Genomic DNA, 25,204 nt, shown 5'->3' with positions numbered 1-25,204 from the left:
TTTCTATATAAGTATGTCTCGCTTTGAGGTAATTTAATATATATAAAAATCCAAATGCAAAAAATATAGTGAGAAATGGCCTGTATTCGAAAAAATTGCTTTTCAAGAGATAGTCAATGTAAGTATTCTTTAGACGCTCCACTCAAATTTTAAAGTTCATTTTTTAATACAAACATTTATTTATAAAATTCTGATCAAATATCTATGAGTATATCAGTAGGGAGAAATCTATATTAATTGTATGTCAAAGATTAATATACAGTGGGCTTTCATGGAATTATTTGCAATTGATAACTGTCTCTTTGAGAAGCGTAGGGTTTTCAACGTTTTTAAAAAAAGCAACCCATGATGGCACTGGTAAAGTAGTCTTTTTTGTGATTTATAACTAAGTTTGAGTCTCTTCATTTCCTACCATCTTATTAGTGACACAGGATGTAGTAAACTCTAACAAATTCAGAAACTTAATATTTAAGATGAAATAAAACAGTTATAAACTGCACTTATATTAATATTATGCTATACGATAGTTTAATAACATTTAAAAGGTCAGACAGAAATTATATTCTTCTGCTCTGCAGAGATCCCATTATTACTCTAAGTACCTAATTTTTATGACCAATAACAACATTAGTAGTGATCCACAACTGGCACTTGCCTCCAGCTATGCCCCGTTATTGGGCACAGCTGGAGGCAAGTCCCAGTTGTGATGAAGCAACAAACTGCTCCCATATGGTCCTTCTAAAGAATGAATTCCATATAGAAGTATCAGTGGTAAGACGTGCAGCTACTTAGCACGGAGTCCAATAAGTGATGTTAAGTGGAAAGACTAGTCATTTCTCCAAAGAAATGCTCGGTCTCCAAAACAGCTAACAGTTAAAGAACTTTCATCCCACTATCTATCATGCAAACGTGATTATCTTTAGTGATACTTCTTATGAAATCTGAACTTAGCTAAAATATTTCCTGGTCTCCAGAGACTTGATAAACTTCCATAACTAAAAACTGATTTACATTCTTCATGCGGCTGATTCTAGTATTTGCAAGCTTACCCAAATTTTGAATCCAAAGTTATGGAGGAACCTTAAGTTCTGTAACATTCAGAAGATATTGTGACCCACTGTGAAACTAAATTTAAATTTTGATAAATCATGTGATTTAGTGTGCTTACATACAAATTAATTAATTTAAAAATTTAGAAAGTAGGCTGATACCCGAATTCTATTTGACAAAGGACAAAGTTAATTCAGAGATGTAAATCAGTAAAAATACTGAAAGCTAGCATTCACTATTATTAATAAGGGAAAAGAAAAAAAGATCCTTGGAATCATTAATGGTTTTGTCAGATAACTCTCTTGTCCATTGTTCTGGACAATAGGCAGACATGTTTATTATTTTATATGTATGATAATGAACTGTGGTGTAAGGGATAACATTGGGAGATGGGGTTGTGATCAAGCAAAACTGGTTTGGATACCATATTAATATATATACTACTATGTATTTTAATGAGCTAAAGCTAATTATATCAATTGAAGGGAAAATCCCTAATTCTCCTGCTTTTTCTCTCTTGCTCTGCTCCATCTGGGGGGTGGGGAGGACCAAACAAGAAACAAACAAAATCCCTTCTGAGATGCTGATTCCTTAAATTTCAAGTTCAGAGTAATGATATGAAGCAGAGGAAGGGAAGATAGATTACCACCAACAAAAACATTTGCTCCAGTGCTCTACAAATTTTAAGGCACACTCACTTTACGGTATTTGATTGTTTTATCTCAACTACCATGTGATAGGTACTAAAATTTTGAACCTACAGATGAAGCTGAAAATCAGTGACTGTCCAAGGCCATACAGCTAGAAAATAGTAAAGTCTCCAGTTTTTAAATCCTATGGTCTAGGTATAGCCCATAGCCTTTCAAGGAAAAGACCACTGTTCTTCCTCCAGGCTGTTCTCTTATGCCCTCTCAATGTCCCCCTTCTTTAAATATATGACCAGCATCCCCACATTCAAAGAAACGTCTCTGCACTCCTATTCTTTGCTTTTCCAAGGCCTCTGGATTTTCCATTGCTTTTTACTTCATGTTTCTTATCCCTAATTTACTTTGGCCCTTCAAGATCTGAAATAGCTACAATTACTGTCTCAGTATACTCTTACAGTAAATGAAATTATATTATTGGCTTTTTCCCACAGGATTTTGAAAATCTTAGTAATGTGTGAGCATTGTTTCAAAGAAGATAAAAATATCTTCATTATAGTTGAGCACAGTATCTGGGATATTTGATCCCTACCTAATTGATAGTACTTTGAGGTCCCTTATAGTTTGCATAAAGACATATATAAACACTCTAACTAGACTTTAAAAGGCCAAAAAAATCCAGTTGTGCTAGTTTCATACATTATAATGAATTATAAACTATGCATTAAAGTATTTAGAAAATATAATCTGTATTTCATAATTTTTAATCCATCTTCAACCTTGATTTTCTTCCTTTTGCCTCAGTTACTACCCACCAATGACAAGCATTTGTATCCTTACCTAATTACTCCTGTTTTCCTTTTAGAAAGCTATTAAATAGTGAAAAGAAAAGAGGCCTGTAGTATTTCTCACTATCGTGTTTATTGAGACCAGCTCGAGACTACATAAGGAGAGAATTATGGGTATGTAGGATTGTAAAAAGAGAGCCTCAATGAATGAGTCCCCATGGGCAAGACCAGATCATAACAACAGATGATGTGGGCAGATATCCCACTGACATTTAGTATAGCTCAACACAGCCAGAATGGAATAAAACATAACGGTGGTCAAGGTGGAAAGAAGGGACAAGTAGTAATGAAAGAACTGCAGCACATCCTGAGGTTATTTTCCATTTCTCCTTTAAGTTAAAGCAGTATCATAAGGAGAAAAGGCTCATAACTGTTTTCAAGTTATCTGAACAATCAATGGCACTGGGGGACGATGTCTACCTAACTTTGCACATCTTTCCTTGATGAGTTTTTCCTTTGTGATTCCAATAAGTAAATTATAATGTTTGTCCTATTGTCTGAATGGCTGTTACTAAGGGAAAAGACTAAAATTGAACAAACACGTCATTAGCATTCTTAAAACGTTTAAAAATGAAAGACACTTCAAATTCAAGATACTTAATTTTTTTTAATGTTTATGCAAAGGAATCAATAAAAGGAACCAAGCCATAAATGTGTTTATGGGATAGAGATTTAAAACAGAAAAAATATGAATTTTTTAGTATATTATCACTTTTTGATACTAATCTAATAGTAGAAGTCAGTAATTAGAGGGAGTTAAAAAAAAAAAGAACTGGGGTAATTATTCTGGGATAGACACATTCCTTGAGCTTTCTAGAATACTCACAGTGAAAATATATTAAAAATCAAAAATTATTCCTTCGTGTAGGCATTTCAGTTTCATTCTGAGGCTGTAAAACTCCTATCATAATCTTTATAACCAGAAGAAGAGATTGGACAAGCAGGTTCAATGTCTTAGGGTCCATAATTTCAGGGACTTGTCAGAATTACATGACAGAAGGTTGATCTAAATTGAACTGGGATGGTTGCAAAATATAATGTTTTCAGAAACAACATTTAATCCTTTCATCTTTTCCTGTGAAAACTCAGATAATTTTGAATTTTCTAAGTCTTCTTGTCTCCATTTTTCAGGTATTATGCCATTGCATATTAGTCTGTATCAAAAAACTCATAAAACATCAAACTTAGGGTTAATTTGAGGATTTTTTCCCATATTTCTGTTCTGTTTCCCCCGATCAAGTCTCAAAATGAAGAAAATCAATCAAATGATAAAAAAAATGAAAAAGTAAAAGAAGGATGCAAAAAAAATGCCATTAAATAAAGATACATGGAGGAGATGGGCTAAAGGAGATTAATTCCATGTGGCTCTGAATATGGTACTAAAAAAGTTTACGGAAGAGTACCTCTCTCCCATCCTAAATAAAACATAAAGTTCTGAGGATTTAGTCAGATAAAGAAGGCACAATGAAAATACTATCATATCTTAGCATAAGAAGCCATTAATAATTAATAATCCTTACAAAGTGGGTAAAGGAATAGCATGCATACATTTGAGAACTTCATTAATACATTTTATAAACACTGTGATCATGATTTGCTTTAATTTAGCAATAACCAAAGAATGTCCATTGATTGGCTTCATCATTCACTTTTTTCCTACAATAGACCCTTATGTTATTTCCACGATTATGACTGTATGCAAGAAGAAAATCATCAGATACTTGAATTGTGTCATGACATGGACGAGCACAGAGATGGATGAAAACCTAATTGTTACATTACTCAAGGTGGGATTTTGTTTACATGTATTAACATTATATCTTACAGTGGCCACATAAGAGGAATAAAATATATAATGATACCAATGGTGAGAAGTGAGAGTCACAAGATATCTAAACTCACCTACAACTATATGAATTATTAGCATTTTCATGCCACTGGGATACTAACTTTTTTAAGTATGTATTTACAAAATAACATCCGGTGGGTACTTATTTCTGCATTGTGTTCTTTCTCCTAAATTCTCACTGAGATGATCTGTTGTCTAGGAATGAGTCTGTGTCACAAGCAGGAGAATAACTGAGGAGAAAGCAATTGGGTAAGAGACAGCACAGAAAAGAAGAAAAAAGATATAAGGTAGTAGAAGACAGGTTAAAGAGAAGACAGTTTAAAGTAATGGTGTGTTGATGGAAGCATTTGTACACATCAAGATTATGCTTGTAACACATTTAAGAGCAGTAGCCTTTTTTAATCACAAAAGAGACTTCACTCAATGTCTCAAGGGATAAAGATTTTAGAGAAAGATCTTCTTTCCTGTTTCCTTACATGAATGAAGCAGTTGTTACAGAACAAAAAAGAAAGAGGATTTTTTTAAACTATAGGAGATTGAAAGATAAAGCTTTCAATAAATGATAGAAGTATATCAAATACCCTAAATGGGGAGGCTGGGGAACGGGCATCATTTTACAGTGGGAGAAAAAGAAAAATCAATTGCATAATGGGAAAATATTTTCCAGTGTCAAAATATTCATTCCCTAATGTAGGTTTTTAAAACATATCTAGAAATCAAAGAGGTCCTTTAAAATATTTCAGTTTTACTTTGAAAGAGCCTCAGCTACTGTTTATCAAAGGAATGTTTTTCTTAGAGAAGCATTCAGACATTATTTTCGTACTAGAACATCATTTTTTTCCTTTCTTTAGTTTATAAACTCGGAAGATACAATGTTATAAATTTTGATCCAAAATGGATCAAGCAGAGAGACACTAGCTCACTGTAAAAATGATCATTTTTTAAAAATATGGAGACCATCACGAGCCAATGAAATGTATGTTGAAAAAGTTTTGCATGTGTGCCTCCCAAAATGATATACTGATAACTTTAGTGAAACAGAATTTGATGAACATTTCCTAATTGTTCTCTCCTGCGTGATGAGTCATTTACAATTTTCATGGAACCATTCAAATGTTGTTCCAAATTTCTTTAGCAAAAGATTTAATATCTGTTTCAAATTCCAGATAAAGTAATAAATACAATTTTATGGGCTCTGCAGGACTGCTGCTCGTTTTGTGCTCAGCAATGCTTCAGATCTTGGTTATTTAATATGATCAATCAGGACTAAGAGATCAGGGTCTACACCTAATTACCATGGGACTTAGGCACAGCCCTTACCATTTCTGGACCATACTTTCTCCATCTACTGAAGAAGAACAAGTTGGATTAAGTTATCTCTAAAGACTATTTGTCTATATTAATATTTTATTGATCAAAGAGTTCTAATTCAGTACTACTCAAGGTGTTGGTTTGTGAGGTCAGGAGCTTGTACTAGGATATAAACCACCAAATTTCTTTCTTCATCAAGAAATTCTTGCAGTGAAAAAGAATGTCAACTGAATTGAAACGGGTTTAGCAAGCCCCTTACCTCTTCAAGGACTTGTAGCAGTTCACAGACTGGTCTGAAGACCATAAAGTCCTAACACATTCTTCTTCCTGCTCATTCAAATAATTATCTTCAAACATACCCCCAAATTTTTACAATGATGTAAACGTTAGTAGTCTTCAGTCCTACAGCAATTGAGAAGAGTGACATAATTTGCAGGTTTCATAATTATACCCCTCAAGCATGCAGTTGGCTGTACCTTAAATAATCAAAAGACTATATCTTAAATTTAGTCTTCCGAGACACAGGCTCAAGGCAAGGAAGTTTGAAAAATTAACCATGGCTATTGTCATTGTGACTTTATCCCCAAACCTAAAATTGGGACACATGGCCTGACAAAAACTAGTGTATTTATGGGTTTTCAAACTGAAACAAGTTATTTAAATAGAGAGGATGGTGTTAGCAAAAGGGCTAAAATCACTGAGGTATACTGCATCTCTTATTAGGGATCCAAAGAGTATAAAAGAATGAATAACTCATGTGAATAGACAGAGAAAATATTTGAAATATGAATGTCCTAGAAAATTTAGAGTAGGATATACATGCACTATATATATAGTCCTAATAACCGAGTATAAAAAATTGTCATTTCCAGAAATTCCTATTTGTGGAAATTACAGTCTAGTGAATCTGTATATTCTTTCATTAGCATAGTCTCAAAATTATGTTTAAAATTAGAACATGTCCTGATTCTATTTTATTATATAATCACGCTAAGTTAGACATAACAGAACATTTTAAATGTATATTTAAAAAATTACTTACACAAGAAGAGAGGAGGGGGAATGAGAATTGGGATTCTTGCTCAGGGTAAAAATTACTATCTATATAAGTGGACGACATTTTTATTATTCAGGTGTTTCAAGGCATCCAATTGGTCAAAAGCTAGTTGCTTATGTAAATAATGGTGGAGATCTATAGTTAGGTACTTTTAAATTTGTTCGTTTCAAACTAAAGGTAAATTTTTACCAAATGTGTGTAAATTATTTAACCACTGATTGACTTCACAAATATCGACCCCTAACTACAGTGCTTTCTCTTTCACCTCTTTGCAGCTATTTGCCTGTTGAATCATTTTTGTCTCTCTCCATACACATATACTCATATACCACATTTCTATATACATTACTTCACTTTAAATGTCCTTTAGTGCTTCTGAGTCTGACTGATGTAAGATGTTATTTTGAACATGCCAAAGCATCTAAACGACTCCAGCCTTTTCTTTTCTGCCTGCATTCCTTGATAAGTGGCAAAGCTTCCCACTTATCAGTCACTCAAAGTGACTGTAGCTGTCAGTTGTGTACAAAGCGTAATCAGTTTGGAAGCGGAGACACCAGCATTTTTCTTCTCAGCTTGAAGCAAACACGTTTTGACTGCTAGTCATTCAATTTTAAAGCATTCTCAATTAGGGTGGATGAAGATATAAAGAAAACACATCCTAAACACCTCCACCAGGCAACAGAAAAATTTTATTGTTATCTCTTGATTTACTTTAAGGCAGCCATTCCTCCTCTTTTTCTGGCTGCTTGACATGGGTGCTCATGACAACACACCCTCTATCATGAAAAGACTGATATAATATAGTATACTAACACCCTGTGGAACCTCTGTTTGAGCCTGTTTACATATTTTCTTGTGCTCTCTCCCTCTTGAATCACCCTGTAGTAAATCAAATAATTTACTTCAAAAATTGAAACAAAACACTCTTTTAGACTCACTTAGTTTATTTGTGAACAAATTTTTATTCAATGGAAACACAAAATCCAATTCAATAATGAGAAGAAACAGGAGAAAAGTTAGCCAGAGAAAGGAACTTTGGGGGAGAGAAAATAAAGTAAAAATAGTAAAGGAAATAACTAGTGGCTATGTCAGATGGTCAAGCAGCAGGTATGGATACAGGTACTGGCAAAGTTGTGAAAAGGAATAGAGAGAGCGAAAGAGAGTTAAAAAGGTATTCAGAATTAGATGGTGGTTATGGGAGCAGAAAAAAATTTAATACCTATTTTGGCACTAAATGGAAGAAATGAAGGGAAGATAATGATTCAAAAAATGTATGTACAGACACCTGTGTGTATATATAGATATATTAATAGAAATCTCAAATTAAATATATGGGTATGATATCAAAATTAGCTCATTAGTTTACCTCTTTTATAGTTAAACATGTGTATGCTATGAAAGTTCATTAGATCACTTCTAATTTCCTTTTTAGGTCTAACATAATTGTCAACATAAAATAGTTTTAAAAGATATTTAACTTGGGGCTTCCCTGGTGGCGCAGTGGTTGGGAATCTGCCTGCCAATGCAGGGGACACGGGTTCGAGCCCTGGTCTGGGAAGATCCCACATGCCGCAGAGGAACTGGGCCCGTGAGCCATAATTACTGAGCCTGCGCATCTGGAGCCTGTGCTCCGCAGAGAACAAGAGAGGCAGCGATAGTGAGAGGCCCGCGCACCGCGATGAAGAGTGGCCCCCGCTTGCCACAGCTAGAGAAAGCCCTCGCACAAAAACGAAGACCCAACACAGTCATAAATAAATAAATAAATTGAAAAATAAATTGAAAAAAAAAGATATTTATCTTTCATAAATATGGCACCCTATCTTTTTTGGCATTCATAAGTGAAGATTTGGTTATATGTAATATTTGCTTATGTGAAACATACCTTTCCTCCATTTATAAATATTTATTTCCTCCATTTATAAAGGGTACCCTCTTACCTGGCTTACTGTAGAAAGCAAAACTAAATTACTTAAAAAAAAAATCCTGCCACATTTGCTAGTTTAACAGGTTTAGCTCAGTTTGATAAGATCAATTACTTTTATTTTCTAGGGATTATCTGAATTAAATCACTCATTGCTACTCTAATAATGAGAGAGAGGAAGAAGGCGCCTTTCAGTCTACATAGTAGTCAGCTGACAGGATCTCAGAATCTCACACACACACACATCCTCATTTCTACTCCCTACAAGATTGAGAAAATGCCATAACCTATCTGAATTCTCGTGATAATCATAAGAAATGACTTCTACAAAGTACCAACCACTTAGTAAGCAATGGGCTGCTTCTTCTTCCTAGTATAGTACAAGGTACAAAATGATTTTACAAATCACATACAGCACTAGGGAATGTTGGTTGTCTATTTTCGATGGCTCCCATAGCATCTATTTTAATCTCTTGAGAAAATTACTGTCTTACTTATTTTTACATACACTACACACTGGATAATGCGCCCTCACTTCATTCATACAGTCATACATTGAGTAAATATTTCTGAGTTCTCATCATATGTCAAGAAGATTTACAGGTTCTTTGGATACAGCAGCGATCAAGACAGATAAAATCCTTGACCCCCATAGACTTGTTGCTAGGTGTGCATTTGTGGTCGCAAGGGTACAGCAAGAACTAAATAAATATAAGGGGTGAGAGTGCTGTAAGACAAGTCTGCAGGAAAAGAGCTCAGAGGCAGCTGGAGGAGGCAGGAGCGCCTCTGGCTCTCAGAGACGGCCTCCCTGAGGAGGACGGCACTGGAAGAGATGGCTGGCTGAAGTGAGGCTCTGAGGTATGGGAGGAGGTGAAGAAAGCATTCCAGGCCACAAGAATGACAAGTACAAACGCTCTGATGCTAGAACATTGTCGGCATATTCTTGGCAACCAGAAAAGATGGGTTTCTAGTGTGGAAGGAATGAGCGAGAAAGTTAGAGGTTGGTGCAATCAAGTATAGCCCAACAGACTAAGGTAAGAAGAGTGAATTCATTTTAAATGACATGATTTTGAGTATGGTTACAGCACAATTAAATTTAAAAGATTACTCTAGCAGCTACGTGAAAAACCTAGTTAGCAGGTCAACAGAGGAAGTAGGATGACCCATTTGGTTAGGGAGCCTACAACAGCAGGCTAGGTGAGAAGTGATGGTGACATAGACTAGAGTGATCATGGGAGAAGTTGCTCAACTGATGGACTTTGAGGATAAAAGCCAATTCCGATGGATTAGTTGTGAGACATAAGAGAGTGAGAGGATACAAAGACAGCTCCTAGGTCTTTGGCAACAGTAACTAGGCAAGTGGTATCATATTCACAGATGGACAGATCGGGAAAGAATGAGTTTGGGGGAGATGATTACAGGTTCTGTTTGGAAAATGTGAAATTTGAGGTGCATATTAGTTATGCATTTAAACAGGCTGAGTAGACAGCTGGGTATTAGACTCTGAGGTCCAGGTGAGAGACAGAGGCTCTCAAGATAAATTCTGGAGTATTATCCATAGGATGGTATACAAAGACTTTAGATGGGATCATTTAGGAAATAAGTGGAGATAAAGAAGTCAGAGGATGGAAAATAAACGCAAGTTAGCTTTTTAAGGACAGGAAAGAACCTACCAAATGAGACTGAGAATGGGGAAGAAAAGCAGACTGTGGTCTTTTGGAGGCCAACCAAAGAGTGTTACAAGAAAATGGGAGTGGTCAACTTTATTGAATGCTGCTGTGAGCTCCAGTATAATAAAGACTGAGAATTAAGCACTTCTAGAATATTCACTGAAAAAGAAACATCTTCAGTTTTCCTTTTGTTTCTCCTTCAAGGGAAAACTGGGGACCATTCTGGTATCATAAAGGTATCTTGTGTTCTATTTACCTCTCCTTTCTCATTTTTTTTAACTGTTAATCTTTCTTTTCCGAAGAAAAGAGCCAAATAAACACGCACACACAGAGTAAAAGTCAATCAGTTTCTCGTTGCCTGTAAATTACATAAAAATTTACCAACTCTTGAGTAGAAATTAGTACTCTGGCTAGAGAGCTCTTGGAAGGAAATTTGCCATGTGCTAGGGACGTCTGGAATGTATGTCTTGACTCATGATATAATTACTCTTCGTAGAATTAATTCATTTTATGTTAACGCTGTTAATTTCACTGGCATCTAATTTTCTACCTATTTGTCAACTCTCTTCAAAGATAGGAGACAGAAATTCTTTCTAAAGACTCTGTGAGCACTTCCTGCTACCACATTTATTTACCACACTAACTGTATAAATTAAGGTGAAATAAAAGAAGTTCATTTAGGCCAACATATTGACTTTTGACCTATATTCTCCAAACCTGTTATTGAAAACTTGCTTTGTTTTGTTTCCCACTATTTGATAATTACATTCCCAGGTTTTATCTAAGCACTGATGGATTCTGCTTTGTTAACTGGTAAGATATGAACTGTAGAGCCTCAGTGAAGAAAAACGTTCAGCTTTTTCCACAGGTAATGATGTTTGGTAAAGGTGGCAAAGTCATGGGAAACGCTGCTCTCGGTCTGCTTTCCGGGCCAGTCTCGGTGATTCCATAATGACCACACTGGATTAAATGAAACCAGGGTTCACTTCAAAAATCATACTGCAAAGATTGGAGAAAGAAAAAACACAGAAACGGCACAGAAACTGGATGACAGAAAAAGGAAAACAACATGAAAGATTGAGATTCCACATAAAAAAATGAGGAAAAGGAAATGACCTCCTTCCTTGAAATGCATTGTTTATGTCTTTACTGAGGAGTCCAAGTCAGGATGAATGAATTACAGAACCAGGATGACAGCTTCCAAAAACTGTTGTCAACGTCACTTCAACAGAATCATCAACTATAGCTGTTATTTCAACTAGGGTCTCAATAATGATACTAAAAAGTTTAAAATATCAAGGTCATTGTCTAAAATTATATATAAACTCATACTGTTTGACAAATTTAAGAAAAAGGGGAAAACGATGGTGAAATTCTCCATATCTATGTCCCTTGTCCCCACTATTTTCCCACCAGAGAAACTAAAAAATATATTCTGTGTTATACAGATCTTAGAACTGCATATTTTGGTTTTGGAGCTTCAAGCTTCACCTTCACCTTTCATCATCTTTAGGAGGACTCCTTTGTTCCCAGATACTGTTTACTGTTCTGAATATTTTCTCCTATTTAAAAAGAAAGAATTTTTTTGAAATGATGTTCTGATTTACATTTCCAAGATAGACTGACCATGTGCATATATCTCAGTTCTTCCTGGAGACATCATTAAAACAATAAAAACAAGTAATTTATAAGCCTATGTCACATAAGATAATTAAGAATAAAAGGCATGCACAGGCAAGAAATATGACCAAAGTTCTGGAAGATGAAAAGCAATTGTAGAGTGTTAGCTGATGAAAGTGGGTGAAACAGACTAGAGTATACACGCAGGGGGTTAAGTGAAAACAGGGCTTAATTTTTACTCAGAATCACCAGAAAGTCTTAGGACTTGAAATGCTAGATACGAGAGAGAACAGGAGTTTAAGACCTGGGTTGAAAACAGTAGTATTATTTGAAAGTGGCTCTCGTCCTCTCCCCTAGCTACATCACACCCACTTCAACAGAAACTGAATAGTCTAAGGAAACTTACAATAGCTAGTGCATGATCATTGGAATCCCAGAACAAAGACCTTTCTGTACCCATATACAGGATTCACGTTATGTATGGCCAGTTTCCTGTTCTCGCTAAAGCAGTGCCCACCTGTTGATAAGTCTCATTCATAGTCAGAGCTCCCAGTCTACTTGTTCTTATCTCATTCTTAAATCTGGATGGGTAACCAATCATTTTCTAATTCCAGTAGAACTTCAAGCTGAAAGAGTAACATCAAGATAGACAAGGAGGTGAAAATGAGAGAAAAGATAATTTAATGAAGTGAGAATTTAATTTTTTGGGTAACACCCTCAAACATGTATACCCTGAGATATTCAAGGAGAAATGATCCATTAAACAATAGGATAACCTGAAAAAAGAAGTAGAGAAAAGAAGTTGCTCATGGAAATTAAAAAGGTAATTTCTCAAAGATCCAATTTAAAAATCTAGGAGATAAAAGTTTAGGCAATCCCCTAAAAATAAGAACCAGAAACAGAAACAAAAAAATATGAACATTAGGAAACATAGCTACTAACCCAGAAAATACAATGTCTGCCTAATAGGAGATCCAGAAAGAACTGAAAAATAAAGGATAAAAATGGTCAAGAAAAAAAGACAAGATAATTTTCCAGAGCAAAAGAACATAACTTTAGAACAAAAGACTCATGGTGCTTACAAAATAATAAATGAAAAATATCAGACTATATGCTGATACTTTTCATTTATTGTGAAATGCCGCAGTAAACAGAAGATACTAAAAGCCTTCAGAAAGCAAAAATATTGGTCACACCAACAAAAACATCAGATCAACATAATATTTCTCACAGATGCGAGAAGATGATGAATCGATGGATTTGAAATAGAAGGGAAATGACCTCCAACTTACAATTTTATTTGCAGCCAAATTATCAATCAAGTAGAGGGGTAAAAAGGAGCCCCTCCTTTTTTTTCTAGGAAGTTTCTTGATGTGATTCTGGAGCAAAACAAGGAGATAAAGCAAGGAGGATAATATAGGACCTAGTGATTCTCTCGACCCTGGAGAACCATAAGGGGACATCCTAGAATGTCGGCAGGACCAACTAAACCAAATGAAAGCAGAAGAACAGAGGACTAGGGAGCAGGTGTCAAGGAAGGTCGGATTGTGGAGATCTGGTTTATTCTTGAGAACTTACAGAGATAATAAGGCAACTAATGTGAGGAAGAAAGACTAATGAAAAGTCAGTTGGAAAGCTCAAACCTACACAGAAATGAAATACGGAGCACCTTATTTAGACTATGCAGAAAAAATATATAGACATATTGTAACCTAAAAATCATCTATTGATTTTCAGTTTTTAGGATTAACCAACAGGTAAAGCACAACAGCTATGTGTGTATGTGTATATATACACATACATATATACACACATGTATTATATATATTTAGAGTAAACACACAGATAACAGAAATTGGCAGCCGTGTGTGACAGAAGAGAGATGTCATCCTCATCCGACAAGGCAAGCGTTAGGAGACACTATTTAGAGTTGACTGAGAAAAGAGGTGTAAGTTAACTGTTTAAAGTTTAAGAATATCTATTGGAAGGACTTAAATGACTTATGTCACTATATTACAGGTGAGGGAGGGGTATAAGGGAGGGTGCTGGGCTGGCAATACCAGAACTAAGTTTCCAGTTTCCAAGTTAATGATATTTAAAGATGATAAGTCAGAAACGGTACTATAATAATATTTGATATACAGAAGTATAATAAATACTGGAAGGCTATTAAAAAAAACAGATTTTAAGGAAATCTCTTCTGAGTGAAAAGATTGGGCATAGTACAGAGGACTGGGCTCGGATGGTTGCTTTCATTATTCTCTTGTACTCTTTTAGCCATCAGGTATGTGTTATATCAATACAAATTTAAAAATATATATGCATATCAATCTATCTGTATCTCTATCTACAAAAGCAGGTTTGTCCAGACAGAGAAATCATATGAATGACTGTAATTCTATCATTAGGTAATCACCAGGAGACGTACGTAAAAAAAAAAAAAAAACAATGCTTAAAGGATTTTAAAGTGGCTTCCTCTGAGTAAAAGGACAGACCTGCCTGGTATCATCACTGCTCTTTTAGGAGAGGACACCCATCTTCTCAATAGGAAGTTCTCCTTCCAGAAAGTACGAGGAAGAGAGGAAAGTCATTTCGAAAGCTGGTACTTTGTATCTCCATATTTTCTCCTCTAATAATCTATCTGAATGTCAAGAACTATATCCTCCCAGTGGTGGTATATTGTATTTCATACAGAAAAACATTAGCCGGAGCTCAAGGAGTTAATGCATTTCCTTCTTAGGTTGAAATGCTACCTTAATTATATGGTGTTTATTCTTGGCATTTCCAGTTTCCTAAAGAGACAAGGTTACTTTGCAATCTCTTTGTGCTCATGTATATGTGTGGGGTCTTGTTGAGGGGGGTAAAATGCTTCCGACTTACCACACTCAGAGAAAGAAATCATAAATCAGCAGGTCAGTCAGGTACTATTATTTCACCTTTAACGTTATTATGTTTCCAATGCAATATTTCAATGGATTTCCTTCTGCATAATAATTTATCAAGAATTACCGAAACTCTTAATGAGCTCAGAGAACTTTGGCTCCAATAAAATGAAACCTTTATCACAAATTGGTTGAGCCCATGACTGCAACGTAATCATTCAACTGTATATAAGTCAAGATGTATTTTTACTTCATAGGAATAAGTTCCCAGGGAAAGAAAACTCATTTTAAAACTTTTGGCCATTAAGCCTTAAATGACAGAATATTGGTGAAATAAAAATGACCAAGACTTGGGGAACTTGGAATCCAGCCATGGTTCCACAAGCAACAACTTACGTGACCTTGGGAAAATCTTCTAACCTTACTTGGTTTCACTTTACAAATGTCAAAATGAGAGATAGGTCTAAATAAAGGCTTTCTAAAATCTGCCATAGTTCTAAAATCATATAAATTTGGAAAAGTGAACTTACACTTTTCAGTGGCTACTGCCATGTAGGTTATATATTTTTTTTTCCTAGAAATTCTCCTCTACGGAAATAATCATTAAATTGTCCATCATCAGAAAAACAGAAAGAAGTTTTTCAAATGACTTAGGCAAAAACTTTTAGCATTGTGTGCTCATTACATGCCAGGGATGATGCCATTTAATCCTCAGACTAACCAGGTGTGACTTAGGTACTATAATTCCCATTTAATAGATGGGAATAATGAAACTCAGAAGGACTGAGCAATTTTCTCAAGATCACATAGCAGATGAGGTACAAAGATGCAGAAACTAAACATGAGTATGTCTAAATCCATAGAACCTGCTCTCTATCTTTTTGTTTAACCATTGAATACACTTAAGTTTCATACAGTTAAATATAATCCTGTAACACCTAAAGAATCAAGCTCTCTCCTACATACTATGGAATATACACCACACAACTAAGGAACAGACATTTGTCCTTTGCTCAATCCTTAGCTCCAGACAGAATCAGCGACCCAAAATTACTACTAGTCCTGCATGTGCTTACCTTATGAATCAGAAACAATGACAGGGGTTATTAAGTACCAATTCTTTGCCCCCAAGAGAACACAATGAACAATAGTTGGAAAAGTTTATCAGAAGAGGGAATGCAACAAATATGTGGCATCTCTTATGACAGTTTAAACACTGAGCTTCCAGTGTGGGAATCATGAAATTATGCATTTGAAAAGAAGTACAATATCTTTAAATTCACCCTTAAAAATATTTAAGTCAATTTCATATTAGAGCATGTTGTTGGATTGACCCTCTAAGATGCTAATAAGAACTTTAAATTCCATTAAGTATTATTGAAAAAGGGTAAGAAATTTAAAACTAGGACATGCTTCCCCCGGCCCCCCCAAACACACACCCAAAGCTACAGAAACCGTGTCCTATACAAAGCTTCAAGACAAAAAGAGAACTTGAGTCTTCAGGAACATTCAGTTTGTTGCCATGATGGACGCTGAATAGAGGTCACTCATTCATTTACTTTAAAAGGTTTTGGTAACAGTGAATCAGGTCAAGATGAACCACTCGTCTAGGATCGTTACTGGAAACATAAACCATCTAACAGTATTAGAAACAGGCTGACTTATAAAAAAGAGGTTAGTCAGGAAATGAAACTGCTGAAGATGGGCACTATAGCACAAGCAATAGAGTAAAAGAAAAAAAAAAGATTACCCTCAAAAAATCTAGAAGGATATTTTTCTCTGAAATATTTACAAATTTCATCTTACGTATTAATGTGCATTAAAAGTTAGCTAGATACAGTAAGTGAAAGTGCAAAGATGTTCTTTTTTTTAAGGACAATAAGCAAAAACATTAAAGAAAAATATTGCTGAATAGTAGAAAAGGAAGACTAAACCTTCTTAGTGTTCCTAAAATTAAGGGTCTCATAAAGAAAGAGACAAATTCTTGAGGGAAGATGGGATGTTTCTGATATTATGCTTGATTTTATTTGTAGAATGAACTGATCTATGATCTTGTAAAGAATGACAGAAAATTCTCTTAATTCTTCTTTTAATCCTCATGAGTTATGTGAATAAACCTGGAAGAAAGCTATAACTCTATAAAGTCTTTATAAAGAAATAATGTAGATTGAGTTTTCAACCCAATTAGAATCACGCAATTTTAGAGCCAAGGTTGCTTTTTAAAGAGATAAGAACAGTTCATAAAGAATTGACCCTAAGTGATTAAATAAACTGGCTAATTTGCCAATTCTTATGGCATTTTTCTCTTTCAACAAATAACTGCAGAGTAAAACTTACCACCGTTCTTTTCATCTGGAGTTGAAAGAAAACAGAATTAACAGGTCAAGAGAAATTTTAAATAACCTGGGTCATTAGAATATGTGAATGTTTGTTCATACACACACGTACAAACTTGTTCATACGTTTTTAAACTTGAATGAAATATACTTCGAATGGAGTAAAGATGACTAAATTAACGTCTCCTTTAAAGAGAGGAAAGAATGAGGAAAATGTTAGGGGACATCACCCTCCTGTCATTTAACACAGCTATCAAGTGTGAAAATTCGTTCTGCTCTCTTACCTATTAATCTAATCCATCTCACAGATCTGCTTAGACCATCTAACGTATTGCATAACTTTCCCAATATCTGAACCAAGTTAACGTCTTGTGTATTTATAGCTGAAAGAAAAATTTTAAATGTAGCCCTAACTGTGGACTAGTAACACTGCAGTCCACTATTATATCAAGAGAGGAACTAGAATGCATTGTTTTCTAAGGTCCAAAGGAACAATGGCACAAAACATCTAAAATATGCAATCAGGATGAATAACGTAAGTGGTATGTTTTTTTCTACAAGGTCTTAAGGCTCCATATTTAAGAAAGAAAAAAAAGTAGATCAAATTCAAAATATACTATATATTTTCAGATATCAAAGAAAATTTAATCTATGGTAAATTCTTATGCGAGCATTGATTACATATTGACAAAAATTCATTTCATAATAATATTTGTTATACATTTAATTTGCCTTCTACTATAGCAGATTTGATTTTTAATCTTCTCCCTCCTTGTCCTATGCCGCCAAAGAAAAGGAGGAAGTAGAAAGAAGAAAAGGGAGAGAAAAAATTCTATAAAGGAAATATGGTTAAAGATTTATGTGGGGACCAAAAAGGATCTCTTCTATGTTTTTAATCTTCTGTTTCTACATATGCCCCTACATCAGTGCTTCCCATATCTCTCAATAGACTAATTTAAATATATTGTGATTTTCATAACTATTAAGTGTTTGTTAGACAGCTCCAAATTAACAATTTATAAAATATACTTTAGAACTATGATTTCAGTTAATGAATATACTAGAAGCTGTGAAAATTAATTCCTTTCAGACTGTCACTCTTGCTCGGTATTTAATTTTTGCCTGAAACATTCCCAGGCTTTTTTAAAAAAAATAATAGCGTGATGGGTTTTGACTCCGTCGTTATCATTTATCTGTACTAACACTAGAAAAGAGGACAAATACACAGATATAGTATCTCAGCATCTTTTAATGTTTCCCCCAAATTACTGTCAGTGTGACATTATTTCCTTTAGGGACTACTGGATTTTTTCTGGTCTACCCTGTGAACTAGTGGAGGCCAGCAGCATAACATTTTGATCAAATAGAAATTCTAAGCTTTTAAAATTCTCATACTCAGCAAAATTCCAACTAACAGTCAGAAAACTTTGCTTCTGATCCTGGTTCTACCTATAACTAGTCATGTGATCTTGGGCAAGTGATTAAACTTGGCTCCAGCTCGCTGGAATACAGTTTCTATAGTCATGTCATTTCTAGAATAGTTTAAGGTACTTCATTTAAAAAATGCTCTGCCTTATAAAGTACAATGCTCCATGCTCTGGAGCAAGAAATCCTCCAATTTCAACATTTTGTTATTATGACAGAGCTTTAAATCCACATTATGAACGCTGAAGGCGTTGCACAATTTATATGGTCAGAAAACACAGCTGATTGAGCCTTCTACATATTTATAATACGGGTTTACATACATTTTTGCAATTCTATGTAACAAAAGACTATCTCAATCTCATAAAAATTATAAGCACTTAAAACCATTGGTACCCTCATCAAATCACAGTGAAACGAAGTGACTTGCAAAGGACCACACCACTCATTATGGAACTGTATCTTATTTATAATGAGAAATTGCCATAATAATTCTATTATCTTTGGTTTTCAATAATCAAAAACATTTTAAGTGTAGATAACCTCGTACCATCAACTAAAATTACATTCAAAGGCAGTATGCTTAGGCTAAACATGAAACCCGAAAAACAGTTTTAAACCATTGAATGAATAACCACACTCCAGGTATGGACAGACAGATAATATCACATTAGAAATATGCTGTTCGTAATTAAGGAAGGCACGGAGTCTTGGCTGGAACATTTCACTGATGTTTCTCTGTCTCACTGAAACTGTGCTCATTAAAATCTCAGGTAGAATAAGAATGAGTAAACCTTGACTGGGCTATATAACCCACAGTAAAGAAATTAAGTGTAGCTGACCCAGCTAGATAAAATGGGATAAACTTTTTTGGCAAATAAGTCTAAACATGATAAACATGTGGATGAAATAATTTTGACATGTTTGCTTCTGTCATTTATATTTACACTTAATAAAATATATTGGATTCTCAAGATACAGCTTCAAGAGAATGATGAATTTCTCCCCAGATAAGCTGACTGCAGGTCTAACAGTTGATTTCCGATGGATGATGTCCCGTAAGGTCGGAGTCATTGCTCCATGAACTAGTTTCCTCTTCTTGCTAGTCATAGCAAGTATGCATTGAGTACTTACTATGTGCCTTGACACTACGCTAAAGCTCTCCGTCCATGATTTTATTAAATCCTCCTAAACACTCTACGAAATGAGTGCTTTCAGAGAGGGAATTTTCAGAAAGGGAAACAAATTTTGGCAAAACGCATGCCACAAGCAAGTGGTGGAGACAGGCTATCCCTGGCAGCTTTGCTTCTCATCATTGCAAATTTCCACAGAAGAAAAATATGGAGGTTATACAGCCCTCAGTCTTCGTTTCTCCACGCAGTATGAAGGGTGAAATTCGACTTGAACACCAAATCGTTACCCTCCCTCACTTCCACCTTGATCACACGTGGCTCTCGAGCCTACTGTAAAACGTTCTCCCTGCCACCGACGTCTAACTGAAAACCTTTCTGCTTTGGTTCCCCTGCACCTCCCCCATTAAGAACATTTCCAGGCACATATTAAACGTTAAAGAATAGAGAAAATGAAACATTTCTCTACAATAATTTCCTTTCCGTGTAGGATAAAAATTACCATCAGCTTGCCTCCCCTAAAACATCGCGACACAGTCGGGCCCGTGACGGGGCCACCGTGTGCAAGATTCTCATGGCTCGTGGGTGACACGTCATGATTAGGCTGAAAGTAACTTTTATTTTGGAGCTCATTTCAGTCAGGTCACCTGAAAATGAGAAACAAAATCTATTTCTTAATTGGAAGTCCGTATGAAATTATGGTTTCTGACCTGGATCTGTTGCTGAAGCAAATTGATTTTGTGTTGTTGCTGCAGAAGCTGCTGCTGTTGTCTTGCAATCTGCGGAGAAACGGCACATGAAAAAGTTAAGAGTATATTACAGTCCCAGGGGGAGATTACCAATGTTCTGTGTCTCAAAGTTTGATTTGACACTGATTAAGCTTACGAAGATAGATGTGCCTGCGCCCCTACAGGACCAGCAAGTCATCCTTAAGTAGGATCAGACAAGATATTTAGACTTAGGAACAGTTATGCTTCTTTTGGAAAACGAAGCCTAAGACACAACAACAGTGGTCCAATCCAGTGTGAAATGCTGGAGTTTCAAAAATCCCTCTTCCTGGCAGTATGTTAAGGAGGTACTTACCTCTGACATTTTCAGCCCTTGGAAAAGAAAGAGAATATTTCACAAACAGGAGGGTGTGCCAAAGAGTTCAGAGCAGGACAAGGTACTGTAAGATGCTCTATTCCTTAGTGAGGTTCTGGTATGCTTTTGTGTCTTGGTAAACACTGTCATTTCTGCCTCTCACAAACTGACTGCCGAGTCCTCAACACATTCAATTCTGGTCTCTACTGACAGGATTCTTAATAAAGTCACCAGTCACTTCCAATTTTTTAAATTCTGAAGTGTTTTCTCGTCCTCACTGCTTGACTTTTCATCAGAATTCAATACTCAAGCGCTTTCCCTTGATCCTGGACTTTGTCCCTTGGCTTCCATGACATCACATTTTCCCTGTTTTGCTCCTACCTCTGAGTCTGATTCTTCTCAGTTACTGTCAATGGCTCTCTCCCATCACACAATGTTGTAGGCTCACTTTAGACTCTATTCCTTTCCCTCTATACCTACATCCACACGTATGCCAAGTGATTACAAATTTGTTTCTCTAGCCTGGATCTTTGCTTTAAGCTTTAGACCCATTTATCCAACAACATTCTCAAAGGCACTACAAATTCAACAGATTCAAAACTAAACTCAGGAATTAGCCCTCAGTGTGGTCATCCTAAGTGTTAAGCCAGACGAGCACAACTGCCCCCTGTTTTTCGCTGTCATAACATCCTCTACCTACTTGATACTATACCACATGCTATGATGTTATATTTATTTTTGTTTTTGCTTTAATTAACAGGTTTCTGTCTCCTAGGTAGAAATTCATAAATACGGTGAAGTTAGGGGTCACGTAGATTTTGCTCTCACCATTTGCGCAAAGCCTGATGCAAAAGGAGTACAGAGTGAACACTTGATGAAGAGTGCATGAGGGAAGAGACAAGAAAATTCTGAACACTTCATGAGATAGGGCAGGAAACCTTCTCACAAGAATGTAACTTCTCTCCTCATGAAACTTATAGCTGCCTTATAAATACGCTCTAATTCTTATTCTCAATGCTATGGTCACTATCATTTTCATTAGGAAGGTATATCCCTTAACCTCTGTATCAGAAAGCAAAAAATTCAGGAAAAAATTTATGCAGAGTCCATTACTATGAATGAAAGTAAAGAATCTATATGATGAGGTTGGATCTACGTGGCTGCACAATGAACTTTTTATTTCCCCTATGTATGCTGGTACAATTATAATTATTTTAATGCTTCTGTTTTATCTTAGGAATACAGCCTAAAGAAATTCCTTTTTCTCTCTCTGAAGAAAAGTCAGAAAGGAAAAGGTAGAAAACGAAATACCACTCTCTTCCTTAAGTCCGGTCTTTCCTCCCACATATCAATATTTCAGCCGATATTTAAATCCTTTTATAAGTGCCTTAAGATTTCATTAAGAAACTAACCACCTCATAGCCCTCCACACTTCCTCCTGTTCTAAGTCACTGCTGCCTCTTGCCTGGATTGCTGTGATAGCGTCCTATCTGCTCTTTCTGCCTCTGCCCTCGCTCCCTGCAGCCTACTATAAACCAGCACCAAGAGAGATCCTTTTAAAATATAAGTTGTGTTGTGTTATTCCTCTTTTCAAAACCCTCTGTCTCGCTCAGAGTAAAAGCCAGTTTCCATATGATGCCTGCAAGGCCCTGTATGAGCTGGCCTCCTGTTATCTCTCTGATGTCATCTTTCTCTCTTCCCTTTGCCACTCCGCCTTCCTGTCTGCTGAACACACCAAGGGTACTCCTGCCTCTGGGCCTTTGCACTTGCTTTCCCCTCCATCTGGAACACTCTTTTCCTAGATAACTGCATTGGTCACTCCCTCACCTCCTACAAGTCTCTGCTCAGCTGTTACCCTATCAATGAGGCCTTCCCTGAGCAGTCTTTTTTTTTTTTTTTTGGCTGCGTTTGGTCTTCATTGCTGCGCATGGGCTTTCTCTAGTTGTAGCGAGCGGGGGCTACCCTTTGTTGCAGTGCGTGGGCTTCTCATTGCGGTGGCTTCTCTTGTTGCTGAGCATGGGCTCTAGGCATGCAGGCTTCAGTAGTTGTGGCACACGGGCTTAGTTGTTCCACAGCATGTGGGATCTTCCTGGACCAGGGCTTGAACCCGTGTCCCCTGCATTGGCAAGCAGATTCTTAACTACTGCGCCACCAGGGAAGCCCTGAGCAGTCATTTTAAAAGAGCCTATCTCTCTACCTGGCACCCTCATCCCTATTTTTCTGCTTCATTTTCAACATATATTTTACTTATTTATTATCTATCTCTTCCCAACTAGAACTCAATACATGAGGTATTTTGGTCTGTTTTATTCCTTGCTGTAACCTATTAACTAAAACAGAAGCTGGCATCAAATGGGTGCTCAACAGAAAGTTGTTGAAAAGATGAATGTGGGACGGAGCACAGAGTAGGGACACACACAGTGTACTGACTAGGGAGTGTTGGGAGTAGGGTCAGAAAAGGAGTTCTAAAGGTGAGAGAAACCTAACCTGAATCTTAAGGAATAAATACTAAATGTCCTTCAGAAATATCCCTGTGTCCCGATGAAAAGATCAGTGACTACAGAGTGCTGATGCTGCACGGCAGAGAGGATCTGGGAGAGCAGAACGGGCTCCAGGAACCTGGCCAGTAGCTCTCAGGAGGGATCTTCTCTCAGGCTGTACAGGCAGCATTGCCTGGCATCGCTCCAATACAGCGGAGAATTTCTGGAAGAACCTAAGGATTTCTGAAGTTCTAAGGAGAATGGCAGAGTAAGTAGAAAATTCTAGAATCCGTTGATGATATTTGAGGATGGGTCAGAGTGTGAAAGAGAAAGTAAGGAACCTTGCTCTCCATTAGTAATTGCTCAGATTTTTTAGGACAAGCATGCCCTCAGGCCCATCGAAGTATGGATTCTCTACAAAGAAATATCCCCAACTGAGTTCCAGTTTCAGAGGCTCCTAGGATCTTCTGAATTCAGATGTCTGAAAGTATTGAGGGTTATGAACAAGAAAAGAGTGGTGTTCTTCTAGACTGTCATGGGCAATCATTCTGAGCTGTTTCATCGTACGGGTAGAGCAAGAGGAATAAGGGTCATCTCCAATAACAGGCTAAATATATACTTAAGGAAGATGGTGACACATTTCATTAAAAATAAAAATATCATCTTTCAAGCAGAGATGAACCATCAAGTAGAGAAAAGTAAACAGAAGGAAAGGAGGGCTCCTCAAATGTAATCTGAATATTTCTCCACCTCTTTCAACTCTGCTAGTTTACACTTTGACAGCTGTCTAGAAGGTTTTGCAGTATTTGTGTAGATACAAAAGTACCCTTGACTAAATAACAGTCCTCCTCCACTTAAGACGGTGAGTGCACTAAACCCAGAACATGGGATGGTAAACTAAGTTAGTCCTAGAAAAGATGTGCCATCTTTATATGTAAGCTCACCCTATGACACCTTCTGTCTTTCCTTCCCATGACTACCAAGCCTCTTTTAAGTAATACTTCTTATGCATTACCTCCATTTCCCCACTATGCATTGTTCTTCTACATGTCAATTCTTATTATCTGATTTCTGCTACTAAAGCTCCAGAGAAGCCCCATGTTTAAAGGCTGACAATGAGAATCTAAATGACTACTCTAGTAGCTTCTTGCTTCTGGATATGTTCATTTTCCTCTCCCTACCGGCTATATGCCAGCATCTCCCAAGGATCTCTCTTCCCTTAATTCCTTTCCATTTTCTCATGATATCGCCACTACTCTCATTTAAGGCCCATAAACCTGTCATTCCTCTGCATGAAACACCTTGGCCCTAGATATTAATACCACTGCCTCTCATAGGTCATTTAGATCTGAGCTTAACTGGCAGATCCAACCACCCAAGCTAAGATGGCAACCCAAACTTGTCATATTAATCAATATTTATTAAATTACTCTCAGTACATGTTTTCAAATTACTTATCACTCTCTGAAGTTATTTTGGTAATTTTTCTTTTCCTTTGTTAATTGTCTCTCTTTCCACTAGAAATTAGGGGCTTTGTCTTTCTGGTTAATTGAGGTAACTTCAGTAGTTAGCACAGCGCCTGGCACACAAGCACTTGATTACTATTTTTTGAATAAATGAATGAAACCGACTGTCTCCAGTGGTTTAAACTACCATCTCTATGTAGATAATCTAGGAAACGAGGCTCAGCCCTCTCTTCCAAACTGTGAATTGATATTTCTATTCTCTCACATACTTTCAGATGGACAACCTGACGACCGCTCTAATTCCGCATAATAAAACCACCTGCTTTTCCAAATCTGCCCTCCTCTTGACCTTCCCTGTTACCCTGGCTCAACGCTTTTCCTCTCTCTTTAGCCCACTTAAAAAATTCAACTGACCATAATTCTTCCACCTAT

At 36.4% G+C, this 25,204-nt stretch overlaps 1 protein-coding gene across 2 annotated transcripts in view; it reads right to left on the bottom strand.

The window, feature by feature from the left end:
• SOX5 (SRY-box transcription factor 5) overlaps positions 1 to 25,204 on the bottom strand; it is a 401,370-nt gene that overhangs the window by 183,900 nt on the left and 192,266 nt on the right. For both annotated transcript variants that reach the window (XM_032646908.1, XM_032646909.1), the window contains exon 6: positions 20,454 to 20,522. In XM_032646908.1, the coding sequence (XP_032502799.1) occupies positions 20,454 to 20,522 (69 nt within the window). The remainder of the gene's footprint in view (positions 1 to 20,453; positions 20,523 to 25,204) is intronic.

This window comes from Phocoena sinus, chromosome 10 (genome assembly GCF_008692025.1).
Source record: "Phocoena sinus isolate mPhoSin1 chromosome 10, mPhoSin1.pri, whole genome shotgun sequence".
Lineage (NCBI taxonomy): Eukaryota > Metazoa > Chordata > Mammalia > Artiodactyla > Phocoenidae > Phocoena > Phocoena sinus.
The sequence above is the reverse complement of the archived record's forward strand: the minus strand, read 5'-3'. Positions and strand labels throughout refer to the sequence as shown.